The sequence below is a fragment of the Perna viridis genome, chromosome 6 (assembly GCF_037379345.1).
Source record: "Perna viridis isolate PV_CMFRI_1.1 ecotype Kerala chromosome 6, ASM3737934v1, whole genome shotgun sequence".
In the NCBI taxonomy this organism is placed as follows: Eukaryota; Metazoa; Mollusca; class Bivalvia; order Mytilida; family Mytilidae; genus Perna; species Perna viridis.
Window position 1 is genome coordinate 46,851,435 of NC_142450.1, and position 23,085 is coordinate 46,874,519.

Consider the following 23,085-nt stretch of genomic DNA (forward strand, 5'->3'; position numbering starts at 1 on the left):
AGATTTTATGACTCATTTTTGTTTTGCTGAAATCATATTAAAATCAACTATCTATAACTTTAATCATATGATAAAGACTACTAAGGAATGTTTCTAGTTATTGAACAGGTTATAAAAGAAAACTGGTTTGTGGCAGTTTACAGTTATAAACCTCAAAATTAGCTGTTTATAAAAGGTATTCACTGGCCCAAACCAGGATATTGCGTATGAACTGTGCAAAAATTAGAAACACCCCTTATAAATTAATTTCTAATGGGTGACAGTCCAAATACTATTAAGTGATTTGTAATCAAAACATAATTTTGTTAGGATTATTTGAATCTTAGAGTGTGGACTAATAGACATTAATGACATCATAGTACCTAGTCAGGTTATATAAAAATAACCTGGTTTGCTCAAAGAGAACCAACTAATCAGAAAACTTGTTACAAATTATTAACAACAAGAGGCTCCCAGAAGCCTGAATCGCTCACCTGGTTAACTTTTTGCCTTTCAAGGGCAATACTCTAACAAGGAGTTGTCTGACAATTTTGACTCCATTTGATTCATTGGAGACTTTTGTAAGCCTTATAATAAGGATCATTTCATCAATTGATAGCTACTGGCTAAACCTGATATTTGGAGATGTATGCACAAATCTGCTGTCTGACCCTATTGTTCTATTTTTAGAAATGGCAGCCATGTTTTTTAACAGATCAAAAATCAAATGGTCATTTTGTTAAGGATACCCTATAAAACAAAAATCTCAACTTTCATTGAATTTTGTAGAATAGTTTCTCAGGAGAAGATTTTTGAAGCAATAACATCAAAAACAGCAAAAAACGTCCAAAAGGGCAATATCTCCAACATGTGTCAACAGATTTTCACCAAATTTTGACCAGAGATAGATCTCATCATGCTGAATACTTTCACCCCAGTCAAAATCTGGTTAAACCTAAGTGTTTTGGAGATATGTGCAAAAATCTACTGTCTGACCCCTATGTTCTATATTTAGTAACTACTGCCATGTTTTTAACAGACCAAAAATCCAAATATTCATTTTGTGCAGGAAACTCTAAGGAACAACCATCTTAAGTTTGATCCAAATCCATTCAGTAGTTTCAGAGGAGAAGATGTTTGAAGAAATTGTTAACTATGAAGACAACAGACGACGACTACGGACACCAAGTGATGGCAATAGCTCACATGGCCTACGGCCAGGGGAGCTAAATATGGAGCAAACATAATTCTTTACTCACCTTTATAGTTCCAACATCACCAGATACATTGTACATGACCTCTGACCTAAATGGTGCCAAGGCCAATCCAAATGAAGCTTCAAAGTTCACTGGTTCTACAACATGGTACAGTAAATGGAATTCATTTTCTTTCAATCGAGAGCTGAAATTGGATTTAAAGATTTCATTAACAAACTCAGATTTTATTTGACCTTCCATCAATACCATAAATGTAAGGCCTTCACTTTAACAATTTCAAGTTTATTGTACATAAAAAAGACAATTTCAGTAGACAATTATTGGAATCAGATGTGATAAACCTTAGTTGAGTGGTGTGTAATCAAATTATTTATGTTCAATGGAAGTTGCATAATAAAGATAAAGGTGATACATGTATTGATAAAAGTCAAGATTGTTATAAAATACAAAGTCCAACTATCACCCAGTTCTGTAATATTCCACAAAAAGCAAGATCATATGACCTTGCACATAATCATTATGTGTAAAAACATCCTGCAAAAATATTTTAGATGTAGTTCAAAAACTACATAAGGAGATAACGGGACAAGCCACATAGCCCTATTGCTGATGAAAATGACTAAGTCTAACTTTCACCAATTTCCATAATATTTCATGAAAATCAAATTCCTTTGGCCCTGCACACCTTCATATGTGTAGAAATATCCTATAAAATAATTTATATTGTACTTCAAAAACTGTAAGAGGAGATAGCTGGACAAGCCATGATTATGTGTAATCCAGATGGACAGGGTAAATTAATATGCCCCCTGACTGTTTGTCGCAAGGGCATAAAAATTGATACTTGCAGCTTCACATTTTATAAACAGTGGACTATACATAAACAAAGAATTATCAGTCAGATGTATATTGAAGTAGAAAGAAGTAAACATGCCTTTATAAATAGAGTTCATGCATATCAATTCAGATACAATTCCCCTTGAATTGGCTTACCTCTGATAATTACTTTGAAAAGAGGTGTAAATTCATGCAGAGCTTTAAAAGAACTCTTTACAGTGTAACAAAGATGATATTTATGCATATTTATTCCATTATGTTTATGATAGTGTCATATAATGCTACAATGTCATAAGGAATGTCTATGCCATTGTCATAAGGAGTGTCTATGTCAATGTCATAAGGAATGTCTATGTCAATGACCACTGGCAATTACCTCTATAATTTCATTTTACACACTTTTTAAGAAAAATTCAATGTGAAACTTGGAAAGAAAATAGAAAACATATAAGTGATTTTAAGCACTATGCTAATTTTCTATTTTTAAGATTTAAGTAGGTGCTATTTATTTTCGATAAATGGAAAACACCATTGGTTACAAGATTGAATATGTGTAGGCATTTATGTTATAAAATGCAATCTCCTTCACAACACACTCACTGCTATATAAAAATCTGTGGATGCACACTTGTATTACAGCCTTAGAGCATTCAATGTGATATCATAGATAAGAGAAAACCAATGTTCAGAGTGATAATATCACAAATTAGTGGGTCAGATATCTTAATTAAATATCCCATATTGTTCGCTATATTTTGAATTAACTGTTGATAACTTGAGGGTTTGTAAACAAAAAAATGATATTCTGACATGTAGTACTTTGTTTTTTTCAACTAGTCCAACCTTTTCCATGCTAACAATTTTCTTGTGTCAAACATTAGCAGAATCAAAATAAAATAAGGAGTCTGTATCTGGGAATAAAACAATCACACAATGACTTTGACAGATCAATCAAATTAACTGCATAATAAAACTTTTTACAGAACTGACCACCCATGTCTGTTCCCACCAAAATCAAATCCATTAAAATTAATAAAAAAAAATGTTGCGCACTATGCAGTGCTAAAAATACCCCATTCAACCTTTACTGTCGAATTAAGCAGTGGCAGATCTCTGGGAGGCTGCAGGGGGTTAAAACCCCCTTTTATGGGTAAACTTGTCATATTCATGTATAAATTTGACCCAAAAAAATGGCAAATAATGTCCTGTCATCCCCTCTTTTTCTGAGGAACCATGGCTGGCACCACTCCTTTTCAAAGTGTGTTGATCCCCCCTGTTTAGTCATACAGAATATAACAAATGAGGTTACCAGAAAAAAGAGAAAAATCAACATTCAAAAGCAATAAATCTAATATCTAAACTTTCCCTCCAGTAGAATCAGAGAAACCATATACAGAACAGTAAATAATGTATAATAACCTTACCTAGTTTTAACATATTTGGTTGTGTTTGACAGCATGTTATTGTCAATTTGATTGGTGTGTGAAAATCTTATGACTGACAAGGGAAAATCCCTATAAATCAAAATTTCAAAATTCCATCTAAAAACCTATTGAATCAAAAACTCATAGAAAACATTTGATATTTTTGGACATTGAAAATGTCTTTCTTGTGCAAACTGATTCATCCTGTGTAATTTAAAAGTATACATAAAGATTTAATGATAAAGATAAACATGCTACAAGCAGTTAAATAGAGTGGTTTTATCGATGTACTGAATGGTTAAAGTTGTTTCCAAGATAAATTTTGCAGTGAGAGGATTTTGAATAAAGTGTTTCATTAGTTACATCCTTTTATATTACCCAGATGTACTATCTCTGTCCTTCAGGTAGCCACTAAAATATTTCAGGAACACGTATGATATCACAAGTGTCATTTAATAAAGCCATCATGTACAACATTTTCTTTTTAATTTCATAAACATATAATAAAACTGAGGTTATTAAACAATACAGTCTAATACCTAAAGACATTATGTTTAGTCCATTACCACTAATTCAAATTTGAAATCTGCCTGAATTTTTCATTTGAGAATGGAATATTTTACATCATTCATTCATAAATATCACCATAATAAAAATACACAATGCTTAAAAATAGGACCATATTCATACCGTTGAACAACCATGTCTTGAAGACGAGCTCGGAAATAATTCCATTCTTGTTCTTGTCCATCTGATAATGTCTCCTTTTTAAATGTATTATCAACTTCAAATGTTTTGAATTGGAACATAAAGATATCAGGAGACATGGAATGTTTAGGTATCACAATAGTTGGTCTGTGCATTGTTACATGGATAGATATCTTCATAGCTGATGGATGAATCTCATTCACCTGTATAAAAATAATTCTATTCAATAATCAAAAGACATGATTTATTGCATACTAAAAACAAGAAGGTTAAATAAAAAATTGTCACACAAGAAATGATTCCAAATGGAGATGAACTTACACAACTCCATTTTCCTTCAACACTCAGGAAGTCTTAAGCAAATAAGTATTTACATTTAAATCCTACATAAGCAATGATGTAGTTTTACTTGGGATTCATGTAATCATTTTTATCATGCAGCTATGCTTCCTACTATAAAAATACAGGGTATTAATCCATTGCTGTATATGTATACTACATAACACCATCTCTGGTTTACCTTTTTCATTTTGAATCACCTGATGCAGGTAACCAGCACTAGGTTGCTACATTATATGTCTGTGTTCAAGAGTTGGCATAAAATTATCATCTTTTTCCTGGGTATATTTGAGATTTTTCACTATAGAGAAGAATTGCAGGATAAAAACAATTCATGAACAATGCTGAAAAATATCCAATTCATACTCACAGCAAAGCAGTCTAAATCAATAGATACACTCTCATAATCTGACCTATTTCTAAAGCTTTTACAAATTAATCAGATATTTTCCAGCAATGTACATGTATTGTATACTGACTGTTTTTTATTCATTAATCTTATCTTTCTAATATACTATTAATATGATTATGAATGTGATGGGCTATATTTTTAAAAAATATGAAGAAAAAAATACTTCAACAAACATAAGAGAAAATGGCACCACCAACATCCCCAGGAGTTACAATTACCTGTTTGGATACCATTTCTCTGTAAGCTGTGGCTGCCTCTACAATTGCTGGAGTCTTGAAGGGGTCAAAGAAACTCTAAAAATAAAGAAATAATAATGGATTATCATTTCACATCCTATGACTGATATTTCATGCATTTGAGGATAATAATGATTTTGTACTAAACCAAAACAGATTTTAATTGTGCAAGCAAACAGAAGTAACAGTCCACAAGTAGGCATTCCATCCCACTCTGACATATTGTTCTAACTTTTCACCAAGCAGTAATAAATCTATCTCATAAATACTACATCCTTGGCAGATAAGCAAATACTCAAAGTTTTGGGTGTTACTTGACCGGGGATTGAACCCTAAGGAACATCTGTGCAAAGTTTCATATAAATTCCGCTCAAACAGTAGTTTCAGAGGAAAAGATTTTTTAATAAAGAGCTGCGCTTTAAGCATGATACGCCTGTTGCCCTTTTTACTTATCCTTATGCTTCTAATGAATTTATATGATCAACTAGAAATACTGTGAGCCCTGTCAAATACCTCCCCACCCCACCCCACCCAAAAAAAAGTAAATAAAAAAAACACACAAAAAATTTGGCATTATCAAAGCTACCTCAAGTTAGTTGTCTTGATTTTTCACCCATACATTTCTATCTTGTTCAAAACACACTTTTCTGACAAGGTTACCAAGTACCTTTTATATTTATGAAGGCATATACATTTATACAAATCAGAAGGGAGCTTACTTCAATAGATATGAACAATTCACCAAAGTTTCTTAGAAGTTAGTGAAAGTGCTTTTGAGTTATTGTGCAAAAACTTGATAATCACCCTTTTTCGAGTATAAATATTCAGAACACAGAAATGAAAAATCTGAAATTTATAAAAATCAAAAGGGAGCATATGTCAACAGATATGAACAATTCCCCAAGGTTTCTTAAAAGTTGGTGAAAAGGTTTTTGAGTTATTGTCTGAAAAACTTGAAAATCCCCCTTTTATTAAGTATAAAAATTCATTACATGCAAATCGAAAAATCTGAATTTTTTAAAAATCCTAAGGGAGCTTATGTCATAAATATAGACAATTCACCAAAGTTTCATTAAAGTAGGTAAAACTGTTTTTGAGTTGTTGTCCAAAAACTTGAAAATCCCCCTTTTTTAAGTGTAAAATTTCACAACACAGAAACGAAAAATCTGAAAATTATAAAAATTGAAATGGAGCTTACATCAATAGATATGAACAAAAATTTCACCAAAGTTTCGTAAAAATTGGTGAGAGAGTTTTTGAGTTATTGTCTGAAGTGATGATTACAGACGGATGGACAATGGTATACCATAATATGTCCAGTCCTAGACGGGCGTATGAAAATTGTGAATGGATGACGATGGAGACCGATGCCAAGTGATGGCAATAGCTCACATAGCCTTCTGCCAGGTGAGCTAAAAATCAGTTAAACTTTCAAAAGTTTGCCCTGATAACCATTTTTCAGATGAAGTGATAGAAAACCCCATCCTTTTGTGGAAAGTGAGGGACCATCTTATCTTGGAATTAGATTAAGTTAAGGAAAAGAAAAACTAATATAAAACACTTACAGTGATTTTCCAGAAGAATTTACTAATCAATGCCACCTGAAGATGACCTATCCTTAGTTTGACCTTGTAGTCCAACTGATCACCAGCATTCTTTATAACTTTTTGTGTATTGCTGAACTTTTCAACCTAACAGAAAATAAACATTTCATAAATCTAGTTTGGTATTTGTTAGAGGGTTGGAATCCAGTTTCAGAAAGCTTCAATTTACTAAAGACATTCTTTGGAGGATTTATGGTCTTAACACCTACAGTCAAGTTACTTTTCCATATTCCAATAGAACTGATACAAGAACATGTTAATTTATACATAAGAATTTTGTACTAAAAAAGAATTTTCAAATACTTCAAAAGGTATGATATATATAAATATACAAAATTTTAATTTATTTAAAAGATCCACTTAGTAGTTTTTGTTTTAAATACCTTCAGGTCAAAAAAGGGATCATCTTCTTTTTCAATAATCAGGATCTGAGAAAAAAACAACGAAATATCAATTAAAACCTGCAGTCATGAAGAAGAAAAAATAATGAAATTGTGATTGCACTCATAAACCAGAATTTCTAAATGCTAAAAAAACTGAAATCTGGTGGCCATATTGATTGATAATGTGTAACAACATGTAAATCTTTATATAAGCCCCTCATTACATCATTCCTCCCCAAGATGGTTAAACTTTGCTAAAAAAATCATTGGTTTAGGTGAGCTACATTCTTGTATATGCATGGAAGTTATTTTGGGAAAAGAACCATTTGTTTTGAAATTGACTCATATCCTTGCACTGATGTCAAGTATAAATATGGAATAATGGATACTAATTATTCAAAAATACATGGTTTTGTTATTAAAAACTGCAAGATAAATTTTATGAGATGAGACAGTAACTAAAGAATTAACTGGCAGTAGGGTTCTGAAGTAAAATGTACATTAAAATATGAAGTTTTGATGGAACTAGTTCACTATTAGACTGATTTGTTAAGAGAATGCATTTTATGCATCCAAGCACAATATTTATATCTATATAAAGTGTTATTGTATTATTTTGGAGTATTATTTATAATGCATTTTCAAGCTCTTTCAATATAATACCAGCTGCTTGGGACAACATTTACCAATAAAAATAAAAACCCTAAAAAAATTCATCAACAGACTTACATTCAGTCTGTATTCCACATTGCCTTTATTCAAAGGCAGTTTACTATCGAATACACAGATCAGGTCCACATTAAATGTATTAAGTATATAACATAGCACCCAGGTAATATGATTTACCTGCATACAAGTTGTAAAAGTTATGATATGAACCCACAAGTAGAACTTTAATACAAACCTAAAACTAACATTAGGACAAAGAGATAGGTTCATGCACAGAATAATGGCTTATCCACAAAATTTGTTAGAACACGTCCAAGTTTATCAAAAATATCGTCAACAACTAAGGTGTCAAATATTTCGATATACTTTATATATTAGATTCTCATATGCTGAGACAATAGGGAAACAACTTACGTTAGGATACAGTGAATATTTGTTCAAATCTTTTATAGACATTTCTTTCAATCTGCAGTTGAATACAATCTTCTTTGGTTTCATGATAACCTGACTCTCAAAACCTGAAAAACATCCCTTTTTCATATATTTCAAAATGATGTACTTGTATTACAGAAAAATATGCAAATCTACTGTTAGCATCATAATCATATAATGTCAAATTGAAGTTTTGGCATGTGTGTTACAATGTACAATGCCATCTGGTAAAAAAAAAATGAAAAGTTTTTTTTTTGACAGAATTGATTTGGATTTAACAGATGTAAAAAATACTGACCTTTGAACTCCATTTGTGAGAACTGTTCATCTACATTACAGAGCTGGAGTCTGACATCCTTTATACAGGTTACCAAGTGTAACTTTATAGTAGGCTGGGAACCAGAATCCACTGTAAACAGATTTATACATTGTATATAGTGTGAACCAGTTTACTGAATGATATAGATAAACAAAAACAAAGAATGTAGTCCATGATTGCATTTTTAATCAACAAATAATTGACAAACATAATTAAGTACACCCACCTAGACAGTTCACTTGACATAAATTTGATCATGATCCTGTAATTATAAAAAAAACCACCCCATTTACTTCTTATTTGAATTTTTCTAAAAGAAATAATTTTGTGTACAAGAATTCATAACTATGTCCTCAGGTTCTTTGATTGGCTAAAAATTTTTGTCCATCATCTCATAGACCAAATTTTGTAATGTGACTGCAATGTCATTACCCTTTTTTTTATGATAACCTCGTTAAAGTTTGATACTTAAGTTCAATTGGAAGGAATGACTGTTCTATTTTTTGTGCCTATTTGAAATAATCTTAATGCTGGAGGTGCACCATGTGATTGAGGCTATTTCTTCATAGACCAAAAATATATCAAAGTCATTCCTTAATTCTTTAGTTAAATATATGATAAACTTGTCTTTTACCTTGATCAGCCATTTCCTGGAGCATCTTAGAAACATTAGACAGTTTACTATCTTGTCTTTGTAAGGGTGGTGCATGATGAGTAACATCTGCTAACCTTAAATTTGGTCCAGTGGATAATTTATTATCCAATTTCTTTATTCTACAAAATAATCACATGTTCTTCATCACAAAAAAAGACATGGTTATAAATATTAGCATTCTTCTGTCATCAATCTTTGCTATAAAGATCAAATTTATAAATCATGTATGTACTACTACTACTTAGTAATCAATGAAATTTCAGAATGCATTTAACAAAATATTGCCAGACCAATTCCGGGTTTCATAAAAAAAAATCTGAAGTTGAGGTTTTCCTGAAGTTCTGTGATATTCCTCAAATATTCAATTTCAAGTGATCTGATTGGTCAAAATTTGAGTTGAGGAAGATTTTGATGATGTGTAAGCAGGTTGTCAGTTGAAATGTACTATAATATAATTGTCACCTGGCCTACTTTTCAATAATAAGGTACATTCTGAGACTGAGTATGAGACCTACCTATCCTGCATACTATCAACAAATTTCTTCAGACTTGCCATCACAGTTTGATCAAATATCACAGTAACATTATGACATGTAAGACTTGCTCCATTCTCTATGTAGTTATACACAGATCCAAAGTCAGGACATTTTGGTGAAACCTATAATGCAGTACAAAGAATTAGCCTCTATACCAAGGGAGTAACAAAGCAAATAAAAGTAATAACAAAATATTCAACAAAACAATGTTAATTTACCTAGGTATAATGAATGACAATGCAAGATTTTCTATCTATAATGAATTGCATTATTAGTTTACCTGTCAATGAAAGTTTACCCTATCTGTAATGAAAGTCAATATAAGTTTACCTGTCTATAACTGAAGGTGATCAACTTTTTATCAGATTCTGTCCTAAGCAGTTCTAGATAAGCACCTGAAGCTCCTGTAAAGCAGAAAGCTCATATAAGCATACAAAGTTATGAAATTTCTTCTTAAAAAAAAAGAAGTTTAAAATATAACATCTCATAACAAACAACAAATTATAATTCCTTTTAGCAAATACCAGATTGTAGCATCAGAATTAGAGTTAAAAATTAACTTTTAACTTCCATTTTATAAATGTTTTAGAAGATTTTCAACTGTTTCTTTTACCATTGACATTGTCAGTATTTTCTTATAACATTTAATCTTTTCAAAGTCAGAATACCATTAAAGATCATATCAGAATATAACACATAGTAATTAATATAAAGAAATAAACATGGAGTTCATAAATAATTACATTAAATACAATTCATTGTAAGGCCAAAAGAATAAATCTTCTTGGATAACATTACAAATGAAGGGAGGATTTTTTTATTACCAGTCATAAAAACTGTCCTGTTGTATCTTTTGTATAACAGAAACAGAAAGGGAATAGTATTTCATGTTTTCATGGGAGTTATTCATTATGATTATATAGTATAACAATGGTTATAGAACCAAGGAACTATTTCACAAAGAACAAAATCCTCATAATGGAAATTTTAACAAATTTAATCCACTGACTGGTATCAATCCAGCCTGACAAGAAATATATTAATAAAATGAACTGTGTGTTTAGTAAGTAAGTAAGTAATTATTTTATTATAGTGACCTGTGTTAACATATATGATAACTGTTACATCCAATAAGTGTAATGTATCAAACACCCAGCCCTTTGGACCTATAAGTCACCTAATATTTACATCATTTTATATAGAAACAATAAGATAATCACAGATTGTCAGTAGAACATCTTTAACGTAATGACAAAAAAGAAAATAGGAATTTGAAAAAAACAGAAGTATTAAAAACAAAAACGTTGATCAGTTGATCAATTACATGATTATGTGAGAACATCTTATATTGGAAGCTTGGACAATGAACTTTGCTAACTTGTATAACTAGACTGGTCATGTGGGAGACCACACTGGTTACCTCATGTAATTGGCTACCAGTCAGAGTAGTATTAAAGTGAGGATTTAATCATTTTAACTTCAAGTGTAGTTTTTCATTTTCATAACAAAAAATAACCAAAACAGTTCTGTACATTAAAATTTTTTTTTCATTTCATATAAAAGCATCATATAATTTTAACAGGCTGATGACTTAGTCCTCTTACAGGTTGGCCTTACAAATAAACAAGCATGGAAGTAATGTTTTAATCATCATGCAATCTTAAAAATTAAGTATTATAATTCCAATGCATGCCTAATAACCTAATAATTAGAACCATTTTCAATTCACTCACTGAATATAGCGTAAATTCAGAAACTCCAACAACTATTCCTTTCAACAATTACCATAACATACCCACTAAAAAATTTATCATTTATAAAGTAGGAATTTCCTTGCTTCAGGAAAATTCAAACTTCCAGTGATTTCATAATTTGAAATCTACGATACAACATAGCAAGACGTTCTGAATTTTTGGTATAATCAGTGAGCTTAGTGTTATATTTTATACAAAGTATACCAGCAGTCCATTTTTTTAAAAAGTTGTATGTGTAAAATTAGACATAAGTAATGACTTCAGTATACAAAATAGCATTTTGACTTCTTTATTTAAGACAAATAATGTATTTACAACTTTATTTGCGATCAACTACTGGTCATGATATACTTGTATATTACAGCATGCAACTGGTTCTGAGCAGGCCAGTTAACACAGAACTTGGCCCCAGTGCCACTCAACTTAAATTATAGCTTGAGGATTCCCTACATTTATCACTTTTTTGTAAGCTTTCCTTTGACTGATTCATTGACTTCCAAGCACAATCTTTAAAAAACTAGACACAAATTCAACTGTCTAGAGAGAAATATTTAACACATTCATATACCTCACAAGACTACACATAAAAATACCATATAAAGAGCATTTACATAGGTGCCAAATAACCCAAATTGCTCTATACATAGTTTTTTTTAAAAAATTTTTACAGTCTCTTATTTATCTATCAATAGATACGATTTACAGGATATGGTGAAATATCTGGACTTAAATTAGGCAAGCTTTCAATTGATAGAGTAAAAATCAGAACCTCACATAAATTTCCCATCATACAGTAGTCCAAAGGAAAAAATCGTTCAAATTAATACTAATTAGAGAAATTTTGAATATTTCAAATGATACAACTATATAAAATTTGGAAAGAAAAATAAAAAAAACCAGCAATAAACAGATTTTATATTACTTTTTATAACTCTCATAATTACATCCTCATCACTCTTGTTTAAATACTCATAAGTAATCTAAGATTACTGCTTTTGACATCATAAGATTACAAGATTTTAATGGCTCATTCCATGTTGTATTGAATAAAGAAAATATTTTCATTCATAAAACATCCCCTAGCAGTTCAGTGGCATTAGGACCAATATTGTAATGTAAGTAGTTTTAATAGAAATATAAACATGGTTAGTTCAAGTTGTGACCCACTTTGACTACTTACTTAAATGGGAATCATCAGCTGATTCTTTCATCAATATCATTAACCCTATATACATTATACATATACAGTTAAATTCATGCATGACACTTATATATCATCTAATTACAGTATTTTTAAAAAAAACAAAAGCTAAAAAAATGTCCCTAGGACATGAATGCTGCTGTCATCCCTAATAAACAAAGGAACAATAAACAGGAATTGATTGACGTATTCATCTAAAGTCTCAAACCTTCATGAAATAATATCAATTAAACTGAAGCTTTCAACACAAATTTCAAATCATTCCATTAAAGATTAATGAGAAAAAAAGAATGTGACACAGGATCTAGTCAAAAAGTTTACACATGGTACAACTCATCGAGGTGAAAATTTATGACAGGTCTGAAATCATACCAATGAAGGGTTGCTATGATTTTTGCCAAAAAAAAAAATTGAAAAATTAACAAAATCAAAAATTAATGAACTTAAAAAAAAAAAAAAAAAAAAAATTGTTCCAACAAATAAGAAGTAGACATGGAAGAGAGCTGAAAAGCTTACATAAGCTACAACCCATCAAGATATAACTGCATACTAAATATCAAATAAATTTCATGATAGATTGCTGATAATTTTATGATGGAAAGTTGTGGACAAGCAACAAATCATTTCATGAAATAGGAAGCTGATGTGTGACTGAAAAGCTTACACAACCTGTCAAGATGAAGCTGCTCACCAAATTTCATATTTTTGTGACAGAATTAATTGGACAGACATACCAAAAAACCTTTAGGTTAATTACTTTAATGCATTATGTAATTCTATGATCATTCTTGGAATTAACAAAAATAGAGACAACAAAAACACATTAGAATAACCATGCAGTTCTATAAATTTTTTTTTTTAAATATTTGTCACGATTCTAAGAAATAAATTACTTTGATGAAGTTTATCAGCCATTTTGAAGGCTCCAATACTAGTATAAATGGCATATCCTGAATCAACTGGTCTCCCATTCTTGTCTAGGTACATAGTACTGGCCATGTCCACTATAACAGGGTCCAGTCTAAACATCAAATACTCCTGTCTGCGTACACGATCCTGTTGTAATGACAGCTGTATCACAAGTTCTACAATCTGTACTCTAATACACATCCTCATTCTATTGTTAGGAGAGAGATAGTCATCCACTGATCTGACAGACAGGAACCTGAAAAGGACATCTATTGTTAGGAGAGAGATAGGCATTCACTGATCTGACAGACAGGAAACTGAAAAAGGCCAAGTCAATAACTTAGCCATTTCAAGTCAATAACTAAGAACAAATTACACATGAATTTGAACTTTGAAAATACTCTTAATTTAATATGTAATCAAAAATTAAGCCCCCACAAAAAGTTACTTTATCTTTTCTAAATAATGTGAAAAATGTAAAAGAATGGTGTCTTACTTATTCCATTTATCATACTCATCTTCTGAATCATCTGAAGCTGAGAAAAAATTCTCTTCTGAAATATAAAAAAAAGTATAGAAATAAATATAAGAAATATCATTTTCTTAGTTTATTTTTTATTAAAATAGATGACAGTATTAGAAAACACTATTTAGAGTTTTATCATAACTAAAAAGCTAATTTTTCCCTTATTCTGCCATTAATAACCTAGGCAATGATATAATTGGATTTCTGCTCTTGAAGAACTTCTATTCTATAATTTGCTTAGAAACCTCCTTAGTTTTCCAATTTTCTTATATAAACAACTGGATTCAAGTGCATGATATATCTGCCCAATGAATAGCAACATGGAGCTTTCTACCTTGAAGACAAATATCATATCAAAAGAAATCATTAAACCCCTTCAGTACTTGTTTAACACATCTTATATACTATCTAAACAAAGTGATGTTGCGTATACACAGGAAAATTGCAACATATGTTTTTTCATATGTTTTGAAAACACCTGAAAAATATGTGTTTCTCGTAAGTTTAGGACTAACAAAATAATTCAGGACTAAAGGTAAATAAAAACCAAATGGTAATTATAGGTCTTACATAGGATTTAGCGTATGAAAAAGGTTTTTATATCATTTAGGAACACTGCTGATTCCATGTGATTTTATAGGCACAAAAACATACATTCCCATATTGGTCCTAAACACATGTTTTCAATATATTTTAAAACACATGAAAACATGTGTTGCAATTTTTCATGTGTATAACAGAATAATGAACATGTTTTAGATCTTTGTTAATTCAGACCTGACATATTGTATGGTTTATCCGGTGCACTCTCGTCCTCTGGAATGGTCATGTCTATCACAGTTCTGCTTAGTATTGTTCTCTTGGCTCTACGTAATGATCTAATGTCAGGTTCTAACTGTATCTCAGTACGGTTCTGAAAACACAATAACTCTTCTACATTTCATGGTGACAAATATAACAGATAAATGAACCATCCAGGGTTTTTATTCTATTTCACCAAGAGTTAAACCTGGGGACATAACTAAGACTGAGCCAACATTAAGGACCAAAGAAATATACTGTCATTAACATCAGAACATAATTCAGAGTTCCCATATCATTCCTTGAATTATATTGTGACTTTCGGTAGCATCTCTGTCTGATAAGAGGATCTTGTAATACTAAGAGATTTTATTTAGTAAATGCTATGTAATAATCTACATGTACATGTATCAGAAATAAAGTCAATGCCTATTGGTAGTGTGAAACTTACATTTGGAAAGATGAAAACTGGGGCAGATGAATGGAGACAGATGAAGAGTATGATGACTATGACCTCCCACTATTCAAGTTTTTAGGTATAAAATAGTCTTGAAAATTGACAGTATCTGTTTTTTTTTATCTTACATAAGGAGAGACTACTCACCATTCTACTGTCCCTACTCTCCACTGAATCCATCTGATCTTCAAGGGAGATAATCCTAGGTTTAGGAAAGTGGAAAACAAAGGAATACAACACTAACAACTGTTCATCAGTCACTGTTAATGTCAGGGAATGTAACTTGATATCGAACTTGTGGCTGAAATTAAAAAAAAAAAGCATTACATGCCTGGTACTGAATAACTAACCACTGACAGTATAATCAAGTCTGAAATGATTAATACTGTAAACGTAGTATCATATAGCAAGTAATTTTTGCTAAGAGCTAATTTTGGGACATTTTAGCAGTCTGTCTAAAAATGCCAGAATAAATTCTACAAATCACTAACACTTGGCTTCAGTACTAATTGTCCATTAAGCATACACCAAAATTAGAAATGCCCAAATTTTTTTAATTACTTTTCTTGCCTCATAATCGCCAAAATAACCCCCAATACGATAATTTTTCATGGTTGCTAATTTATGCATATTCTGTTTAGTGAAGATATTTGTGGGTATCAATTTTCGTTGTTCCAAAAAATGGTTAGCATTATACAGTGCTTAAAATCAATTTTGCAGGTACTATTTTTCACACTTTTTTCTCCATAAAAACAGCATAAATAGGTACACTGTCAAAATTAATATGCTTACAGTATTGGAGAATAATTGTCAATACTATCAGACATTCTGTAAAAGGAAGTTTAAATAATAAATTTAAGTAAGGTATAAATGGAAGTTAAAACAGCAAAGAAATGTTTTAAAGAAAAAAAACCAACTCACTGAGGATGACTATAGTTGTCAGGCATACTGGTTTTATAGAAGGCAATCTCCAGTGAAGAGCTAGGCAGAATGTGGTAATTGTAATTGGAATGAGTTTTATCCTGAGTCAAATATAGATGCCAGTCCTCATCTAAAAGTAAAATGTTTTGATTTGAGACAAATGTGCTGTACCAGGTAAATGCAATATTCTTCAAAGGCAGTAGATAAAACTTTCACTTGTTTATTTCTGATAACAAATTACAATCATTTCTGAGAAACAAATAAGTGAAAGAAAGGCTCAGTTGAGATATAAATGAAACCACTGTACTGCTTACAAATATGGATCACAAATTTATAAAGGTATTCTATATCTACTAAATTGCTTATTTGTTTAGCATATATTAAATTCCTACCCTTCAATATTTGTTATTACTTTTCAAATTATTTATATTTGCAAGTATTTCTAAATACATGTATAACAAACATACTCATACTCCATATTGACTAACAAAAGCTTAGAATACAAAATGTGAAGGTACATGTACACATATATGACATGTAATAGTCCAATAAGCCACATTGGAACAGTTATGATACATTGGACTGTTTAGTCAATAAACGCAAAATTATCCAAGGTTTTCCTTTCACACTGAATTTCAACTGTGCCTCAGTCTGAGTTGTTTCATACCAATTACTAACATGGAAAGCATTATGTAATAATGCAGAGTAGTACATTGTGTATAACTTACTTGAATCTGCCACCAATATTTCTACTTCTGTGATTCTAACAGTGAATTTATCATACAAACTGGCATGTAAATCTATCATAGAGGGATTCTGGAAAATATCATATATAACTTCATAGAGGAATTATATAATTCATCAAACTGTCATGGATACGCTATTCCTTTAAACAAAACAAAGTTTATCTTAATTTGATTTGTAATAATTTACTCATTTTACTGACTTAACATGATACTCATATCTCCATGACGACATTTCTCAAATAACATGATACTCATATCTCCATGACATCATTTCTAAAATAACATGATACTCATATCTCCATGACAACATTTCTCAAATAACATGATACTCATATCTCAATGACGACATTTCTCAAATAACATGATACTCATATCTCAATGACAACATTTCTCAAATAACATGATACTCATATCTCCATGACGACATTTCTCAAATAACATGATACTCATATCTCAATGAGGACATTTCTCAAATATCAAATGAAGCAAACTAATAACACACCTATACCGTTTGACAAATATCAACTTAACAATACAGACAGACAGACAGACAGATGCTGGGCAAGAAAAACTTTCAAATTCACTATTACAGAATAATTAACTTACATCAGGAAGTTTAGTTTTGTCCTGTAATTCACTCTCCACATTGAAATTTCCCAAATCTATCACTAAAACATTACCCTCCCTGGAAAATAAATATAACATTGGATTAAAACATTGTTTTTACATAATTTGTTGATGTGTAAAATCGAACCATTCACTCACAGTCCTAGGAATCATTCATGTTACCTATATATCTATCATACATTTTGGACTTGCTGATTAAAACACCTGTATATGAGCCAAACATATTGGAAAATATTAAGGATATAAATATATAACTACTCAGAGATTAAGTGATAAATCATAGAAGTAAATCTCTAATGTTGATCTTCTTATTTCTTAAAAAAATGGGTAGGAATTTCTTAAATCTGAAGTCAACAAATATTGATAATGCTGATGTATATTATTGGTGGGTAGTAATTACGTTCATTTGGCAGATATTCTCAAGTTTTGAAGACACAAATCTTATTTTTTAAATATCTTGAATTGGCAATAAGAAGATTAGGGAATATTAGAAATTTTTGCCGAACTAACACACTAAGAATAGCTTTGCTGTATAAAATGACACATTTCATCACATAAGCATTCTATCAAAATATTTCATAACCCCTCAAAGTGATAAATGGGTAAAGATGAAATGGCAAGATGGACAGAATCCTACATTCAGTTGACTACTTACTTGTCACTGTCACTGAGTGTACCAGTCTGGGGTATTACTATATAGGGAGACTTCATATGTACAGACATATAGAATGTCTGAAATAGTAAAATGTACAATTAGTACTCAATTTTTTTTCTGCATCAAACACCTTAAGAATAAGACATAAATTTATCAAACACTAAAAGTGTATAGAGATATTTAAGAGTTAAAAAGATCACACTTTGTACAATATTTTGCTAATATGATTTTATATTTTGATTGTAATAGACAGAGCTATCTGTACTGAAGTAATGACTCAGTTGATGATACCCCACATCTTGACAAAAAATATGTGAGGAGTGAGGGGTAAAACAATTATATTTAAAACTCATACTTAAAAACACACTCTATTCATCATATGAAGTCCTAAGAAATAAAAATAATTACCATATAATTTGCAACAAGGTATTTTTCTTCAATTAATTTTCTAGTCCTACAAATATGTTTTTCATGGTGGTCCTAAACTATGAAATACATATGTTGCAATTTGTCCTGTGTAGAACACAAGCTTTTTGTCCTGGTTTTAAAGATCAACCCATTACTTCCAGATAATGTGGATCATTTTTTACAGAAGGATTTTAAGCCATTCATGTTTCAGACTCCATTTCATATATAGGATGTCATTGTTCAGACTCCACCTCTTACAAGGAATATGAAGAACTTACAGATTTCTGTTCTATGGCATACAGCAATGTATCCCTACTGTACTCTACAAATCCTCTCAGGGTGTCCATGGCTATCTCATTCAGATCTACTTCCCCTTCCTGGTCTGGCATTTGGAAGAACGACAACATCTGAGATACAGCATGCTAAAAACAATATAAATGGAAAATATTACATTTAATGGATAACTCTCCCTCCTGGTCTGGAATTTGGAAGAACGACATCTGAGATACAGCATGCTGAAAACAAGAAACTGTGAAAGTACTTATATTCCTGGGTATAAATTTTTTTTTGTGGTTAAGGGGAAAAGCACAAGCTCTTGGAATCTTGAATTCGTGGTTTTGATTATCTTGTCATACAGTTTAGTGTAAATAATCCTTTTTGTTGGGAATCAAATTTTGTGGTTTACCTCATCCACAAAATCCATGAAAATTGCTACCACAAAAAACAATAGTACTTTCACAGTAAATATGGAAAATATATCAGTTACAGGATAAAATCATGAAGTTTGCATAAAGCAAACTTTTCCAAAACAAAATCCAGTTCAGTATCTAAACTGCTTACATTGAACAAGAAAGGCAATGACCAAGCTCACAAAACACTATAAATTGGTCCTCTTGAACTTTTAACATGTAAAACCCTAATAGTGAACTTCCTCCAAAATCTAGCATTCTTTCTTCATGTGCAATTTTCATGTTACATTTTATAAGAATTGAGATTAAAGTAAATGATAAGTAATGACAGACAAACAGATCACATGAACGACAGACAAAAAAGGTGATATCTATATAACCCCATAGGTATTGTATAAATGGCATAGTACTATCATATTTTATTAGTTTCAAGGCATAATACAATTAAAACTGGGATTTACTTCTACAAAATGTCACATGGTCTATTCTATGATGTTAATTGATACCTGATCATAATAAATCTCTACTGGTCTGACATTAAGCACAAGAGCCTGATCAGCTTTGTAGAGTTTGGGTAATGGATTAAGATAGTAATCCAAAAGGAACATCTGCTTTTCTGTAGCTGTAAATTAAAAACCATTCATTATTAGTTTTTCATCAAAAATATCTACAAAACACACATATAACAAGGAATTTGATTATTCACTCTATAGTAAGACATTATCTAGCTACACCTAGTATCACTATACTACATGCTATAATTGGCTCAAATTTCTTAAGTATTTAACACATGTTCAACAAACATGTGTGTTCATCTCCAAATACACCATTTATCACAATACATGTACTGTATCAAAGAATGCTTCCTTTTGAATTATATTGAGCCAGGTAAAGTAATGGCACAATAACCAGATTAAGTTGTTTTTAATTGGCTAACCTGGCTCCCTGTTACTTTGTCACAATATTACCAGGCTCCTTGTTATTTTGCCATTTCCTTACCTGGCGAAATAACAGGGGGACCAGGTAAGGTAATGGAAAAATAACAGGGGGTCAAGTAAAGAAATGGCCAAACAACTGGAGGCCAGGTAAGGTAATGGCAAAATAACAAAAAAACCACATGTTCATGTATATTCATCTTTTATGCTGACCTTAAAATGATTGTAATTTAGTTTTCTATACAAAAACTGGATAAAAAAATAATGTTGAGTTTGGATGTTTATGTATTCAGTACTTATGCTTTAAGTTGAGAAGTTTAATTCAATCAGTACTGTTCTAAATAGTTTGCTCATAGAAATGCCTTTCTTACTCTCTAACTAAACAAAATAGACAATTAGGAGATAGCTTATCATATCACTATAAAACTTACTGTAAAGACCACCATTAGAGGTTAGGATGGTGAATGGTTTGAAGCCAAGTGTAGCACCCTCAATCTTAAATCCTTCTGTCTTACTCAATATTCTATAAGATTAACAATGTGTCTGATGCATTTAACAAGTTCATGTGTGTCACTATAGAATTTATATATCAGGTTAAGTTTCAAAATATGTCTGCCCCTGAATTTGAGACTTTCTGTACTTTTCCTTTCAATATAAGTTTAGAATTGTAATATGATGAGTACAGCTGGCAGAGAAGGACATGCTTACCCTTCTAGAGTACCTGGTGTCACTCAAGTTTTTTGTGGAGGTTCATTTTGTGAGTGTTTAAGTTTTTTGTGGAGGTTCATTTTGTGAGTGTTTAAGTTTTTTGTCTGGTGTCTTGTTTTAAAGGAGACATGACACAAAAATATAATTTTTCAAACATTTATATTTATAAAAACTATAGTATGTTTAGATACGAGTATTACAAATGTTTCCTCATCAGGTTAGTGCTAAATATAATTAGAATGATTTATTTGTGTTATCACAACTACCTAATTAATATGCATAAATGAAAACTGGAAGTAACACCCACTTATCATATATGGAAGTGCTACGTCATAGGTTCTCAATCTCCATTTGGGTGCATTGAAAATGTATGCACATGCCCGAAAAAAATCGATAAATCTTCAAAAATAGCTTGTATTTATAATGTGATAATCATGTTTAGAAAGTAAGAAGACTAAAATTCTTCTTGTTTTCTGTCAGCTTCTCATTTTCGTGAGGCATACATCCCTGCGTGGTGTAAACACAACTACTTTGCACACTATTTTTAGGACTTACACAGGAGGGTACAACTAAAATAGTGACACTCTGCGTATTGTTCTTTATTTGTCGCTGGGTTATATCAATTAACAAGCCTGGTAGACTTAATTATGGCCAAAAGAAAGCTTCTTTCATCTTTACACAGTTCGGTGCCTCATGACACAGGTGTCGATGCAGGTGTATGACTTCGATAATTGAAATATAATTGCCTTTCTTTTGTCTTACAAATTTTGAAATAAAACAATTTACATGAAGAATTTGACACAATACACAGTTTATAATAGGCGACCCATTGTGAGTTTAAGGGAGCTTTTCTGGATATATGAACAATATTTTTTCATAGGTCAGTTAAAATATTTAAGTTTAGCGAAAAAGATTTAGAACACGAGGAAGCTTCAGCACGAAACCTTTATGGGTTCTCAAATAAAATTATCAAAAACCAATAAAAAAATAAACATGTTCATATTATCCTATAGTTGTACTTGCGGGTACTGGTACACTCGCCAGGAGTAACATTCTTTAACAAGAGGCTCCCAGGTGCCTGAATTGCTCACCTGTTGAATTGTGCCTGTCAAGGGCAATAAATTAAACAAGAATTTGTCCAACAATTTTGACTAAAGAAAACTTTAATAGGACTTATCATAAGGATCATTTCAACAAATGAAAGTCTAAATCTATCATAGTTTTCAAGATATTGACTGAAAACTGTAAAAAAAAAGTCATTTTTCACCTTTCAAGGGCAATAACTCTTACAAGGAGGTGTCTGACAACTTTTATGCCTGAAGACTTTTGTTGTCCTAAAAATATGGATCGTTTCAGCTATTGAAAGAATTTGGCTAAACCTAACAATTTTGGAGATATATGCGAAAAACTATTGTCTGACCCCTATGTTCTATTTTTAGTAACAGCCGCCATGTTTTTCGACGGATCAAAAAAATAGGATACCCTAAAGAACATTCATATCAAGTTTTGTTTCAATTGGTAAGTTAGTGTCAGAGGAGAAGATTTTTAAAAGAAATAACATTAAAAATAGCAAAAAACTTTGTAAAAGGGCAATAACTCCAACATAGCTAAATAGATTCAAATGAAAGACCGCAGATAGATCTCATCATGCTGAACAGTTTTACCCAGTCAGAATTGGGCTAAACTTAACTGTTTTGGAGATATATGCGAAAAACTACTGTCTAACCTCTATGTTCTATTTTTAGTAATGGCGGCCATGCTTTTTGACGGATCAAAAATCCCCACATCAGTTCTATGCAGGATACCCCAAGGAACATTCATACCAACTTTAGTTCCAATTGATCAAGTAGTGTCAGAGGAGTAGAGTTTTGAAAAATTGTTAAGACAAAGACGTACGATGATGACAACAACAGACGCCAAGTGGTGGCAATAGCTGACATGGTGGTATCGTCTCTCTGTGGATTCTAGTATTCACACATGTAATAGCTAAATATATCT

At 31.2% G+C, this 23,085-nt stretch overlaps 1 protein-coding gene across 13 annotated transcripts in view; it reads right to left on the reverse strand.

The window, feature by feature from the left end:
- LOC148615293 (intermembrane lipid transfer protein VPS13A-like) overlaps positions 1-23,085 on the reverse strand; it is a 98,573-nt gene that overhangs the window by 47,791 nt on the left and 27,697 nt on the right. For 9 of the 13 annotated variants that reach the window (XM_088590115.1, XM_088590114.1, XM_088590112.1 and 6 more), the window contains exons 17-39: positions 20,811-20,902; positions 19,951-20,066; positions 19,034-19,177; positions 18,348-18,424; positions 17,672-17,750; positions 17,048-17,135; positions 16,320-16,449; positions 15,546-15,699; positions 14,918-15,053; positions 14,111-14,168; positions 13,599-13,870; positions 12,685-12,729; positions 10,081-10,154; positions 9,730-9,872; positions 9,194-9,333; positions 8,539-8,649; positions 8,223-8,326; positions 7,140-7,184; positions 6,718-6,843; positions 5,135-5,209; positions 4,148-4,368; positions 3,836-3,868; positions 1,239-1,380 (exon numbers count right to left, since the gene is read on the reverse strand). In XM_088590115.1, coding sequence (XP_088446241.1) covers positions 1,239-1,380; positions 3,836-3,868; positions 4,148-4,368; positions 5,135-5,209; positions 6,718-6,843; positions 7,140-7,184; positions 8,223-8,326; positions 8,539-8,649; positions 9,194-9,333; positions 9,730-9,872; positions 10,081-10,154; positions 12,685-12,729; positions 13,599-13,870; positions 14,111-14,168; positions 14,918-15,053; positions 15,546-15,699; positions 16,320-16,449; positions 17,048-17,135; positions 17,672-17,750; positions 18,348-18,424; positions 19,034-19,177; positions 19,951-20,066; positions 20,811-20,902 — 2,605 coding nt within the window. The remainder of the gene's footprint in view (positions 1-1,238; positions 1,381-3,835; positions 3,869-4,147; positions 4,369-5,134; positions 5,210-6,717; positions 6,844-7,139; positions 7,185-8,222; positions 8,327-8,538; positions 8,650-9,193; positions 9,334-9,729; positions 9,873-10,080; positions 10,155-12,684; positions 12,730-13,598; positions 13,871-14,110; positions 14,169-14,917; positions 15,054-15,545; positions 15,700-16,319; positions 16,450-17,047; positions 17,136-17,671; positions 17,751-18,347; positions 18,425-19,033; positions 19,178-19,950; positions 20,067-20,810; positions 20,903-23,085) is intronic. The other 4 variants (XM_088590113.1, XM_088590119.1, XM_088590108.1 and 1 more) reach the window with 2 other exon arrangements.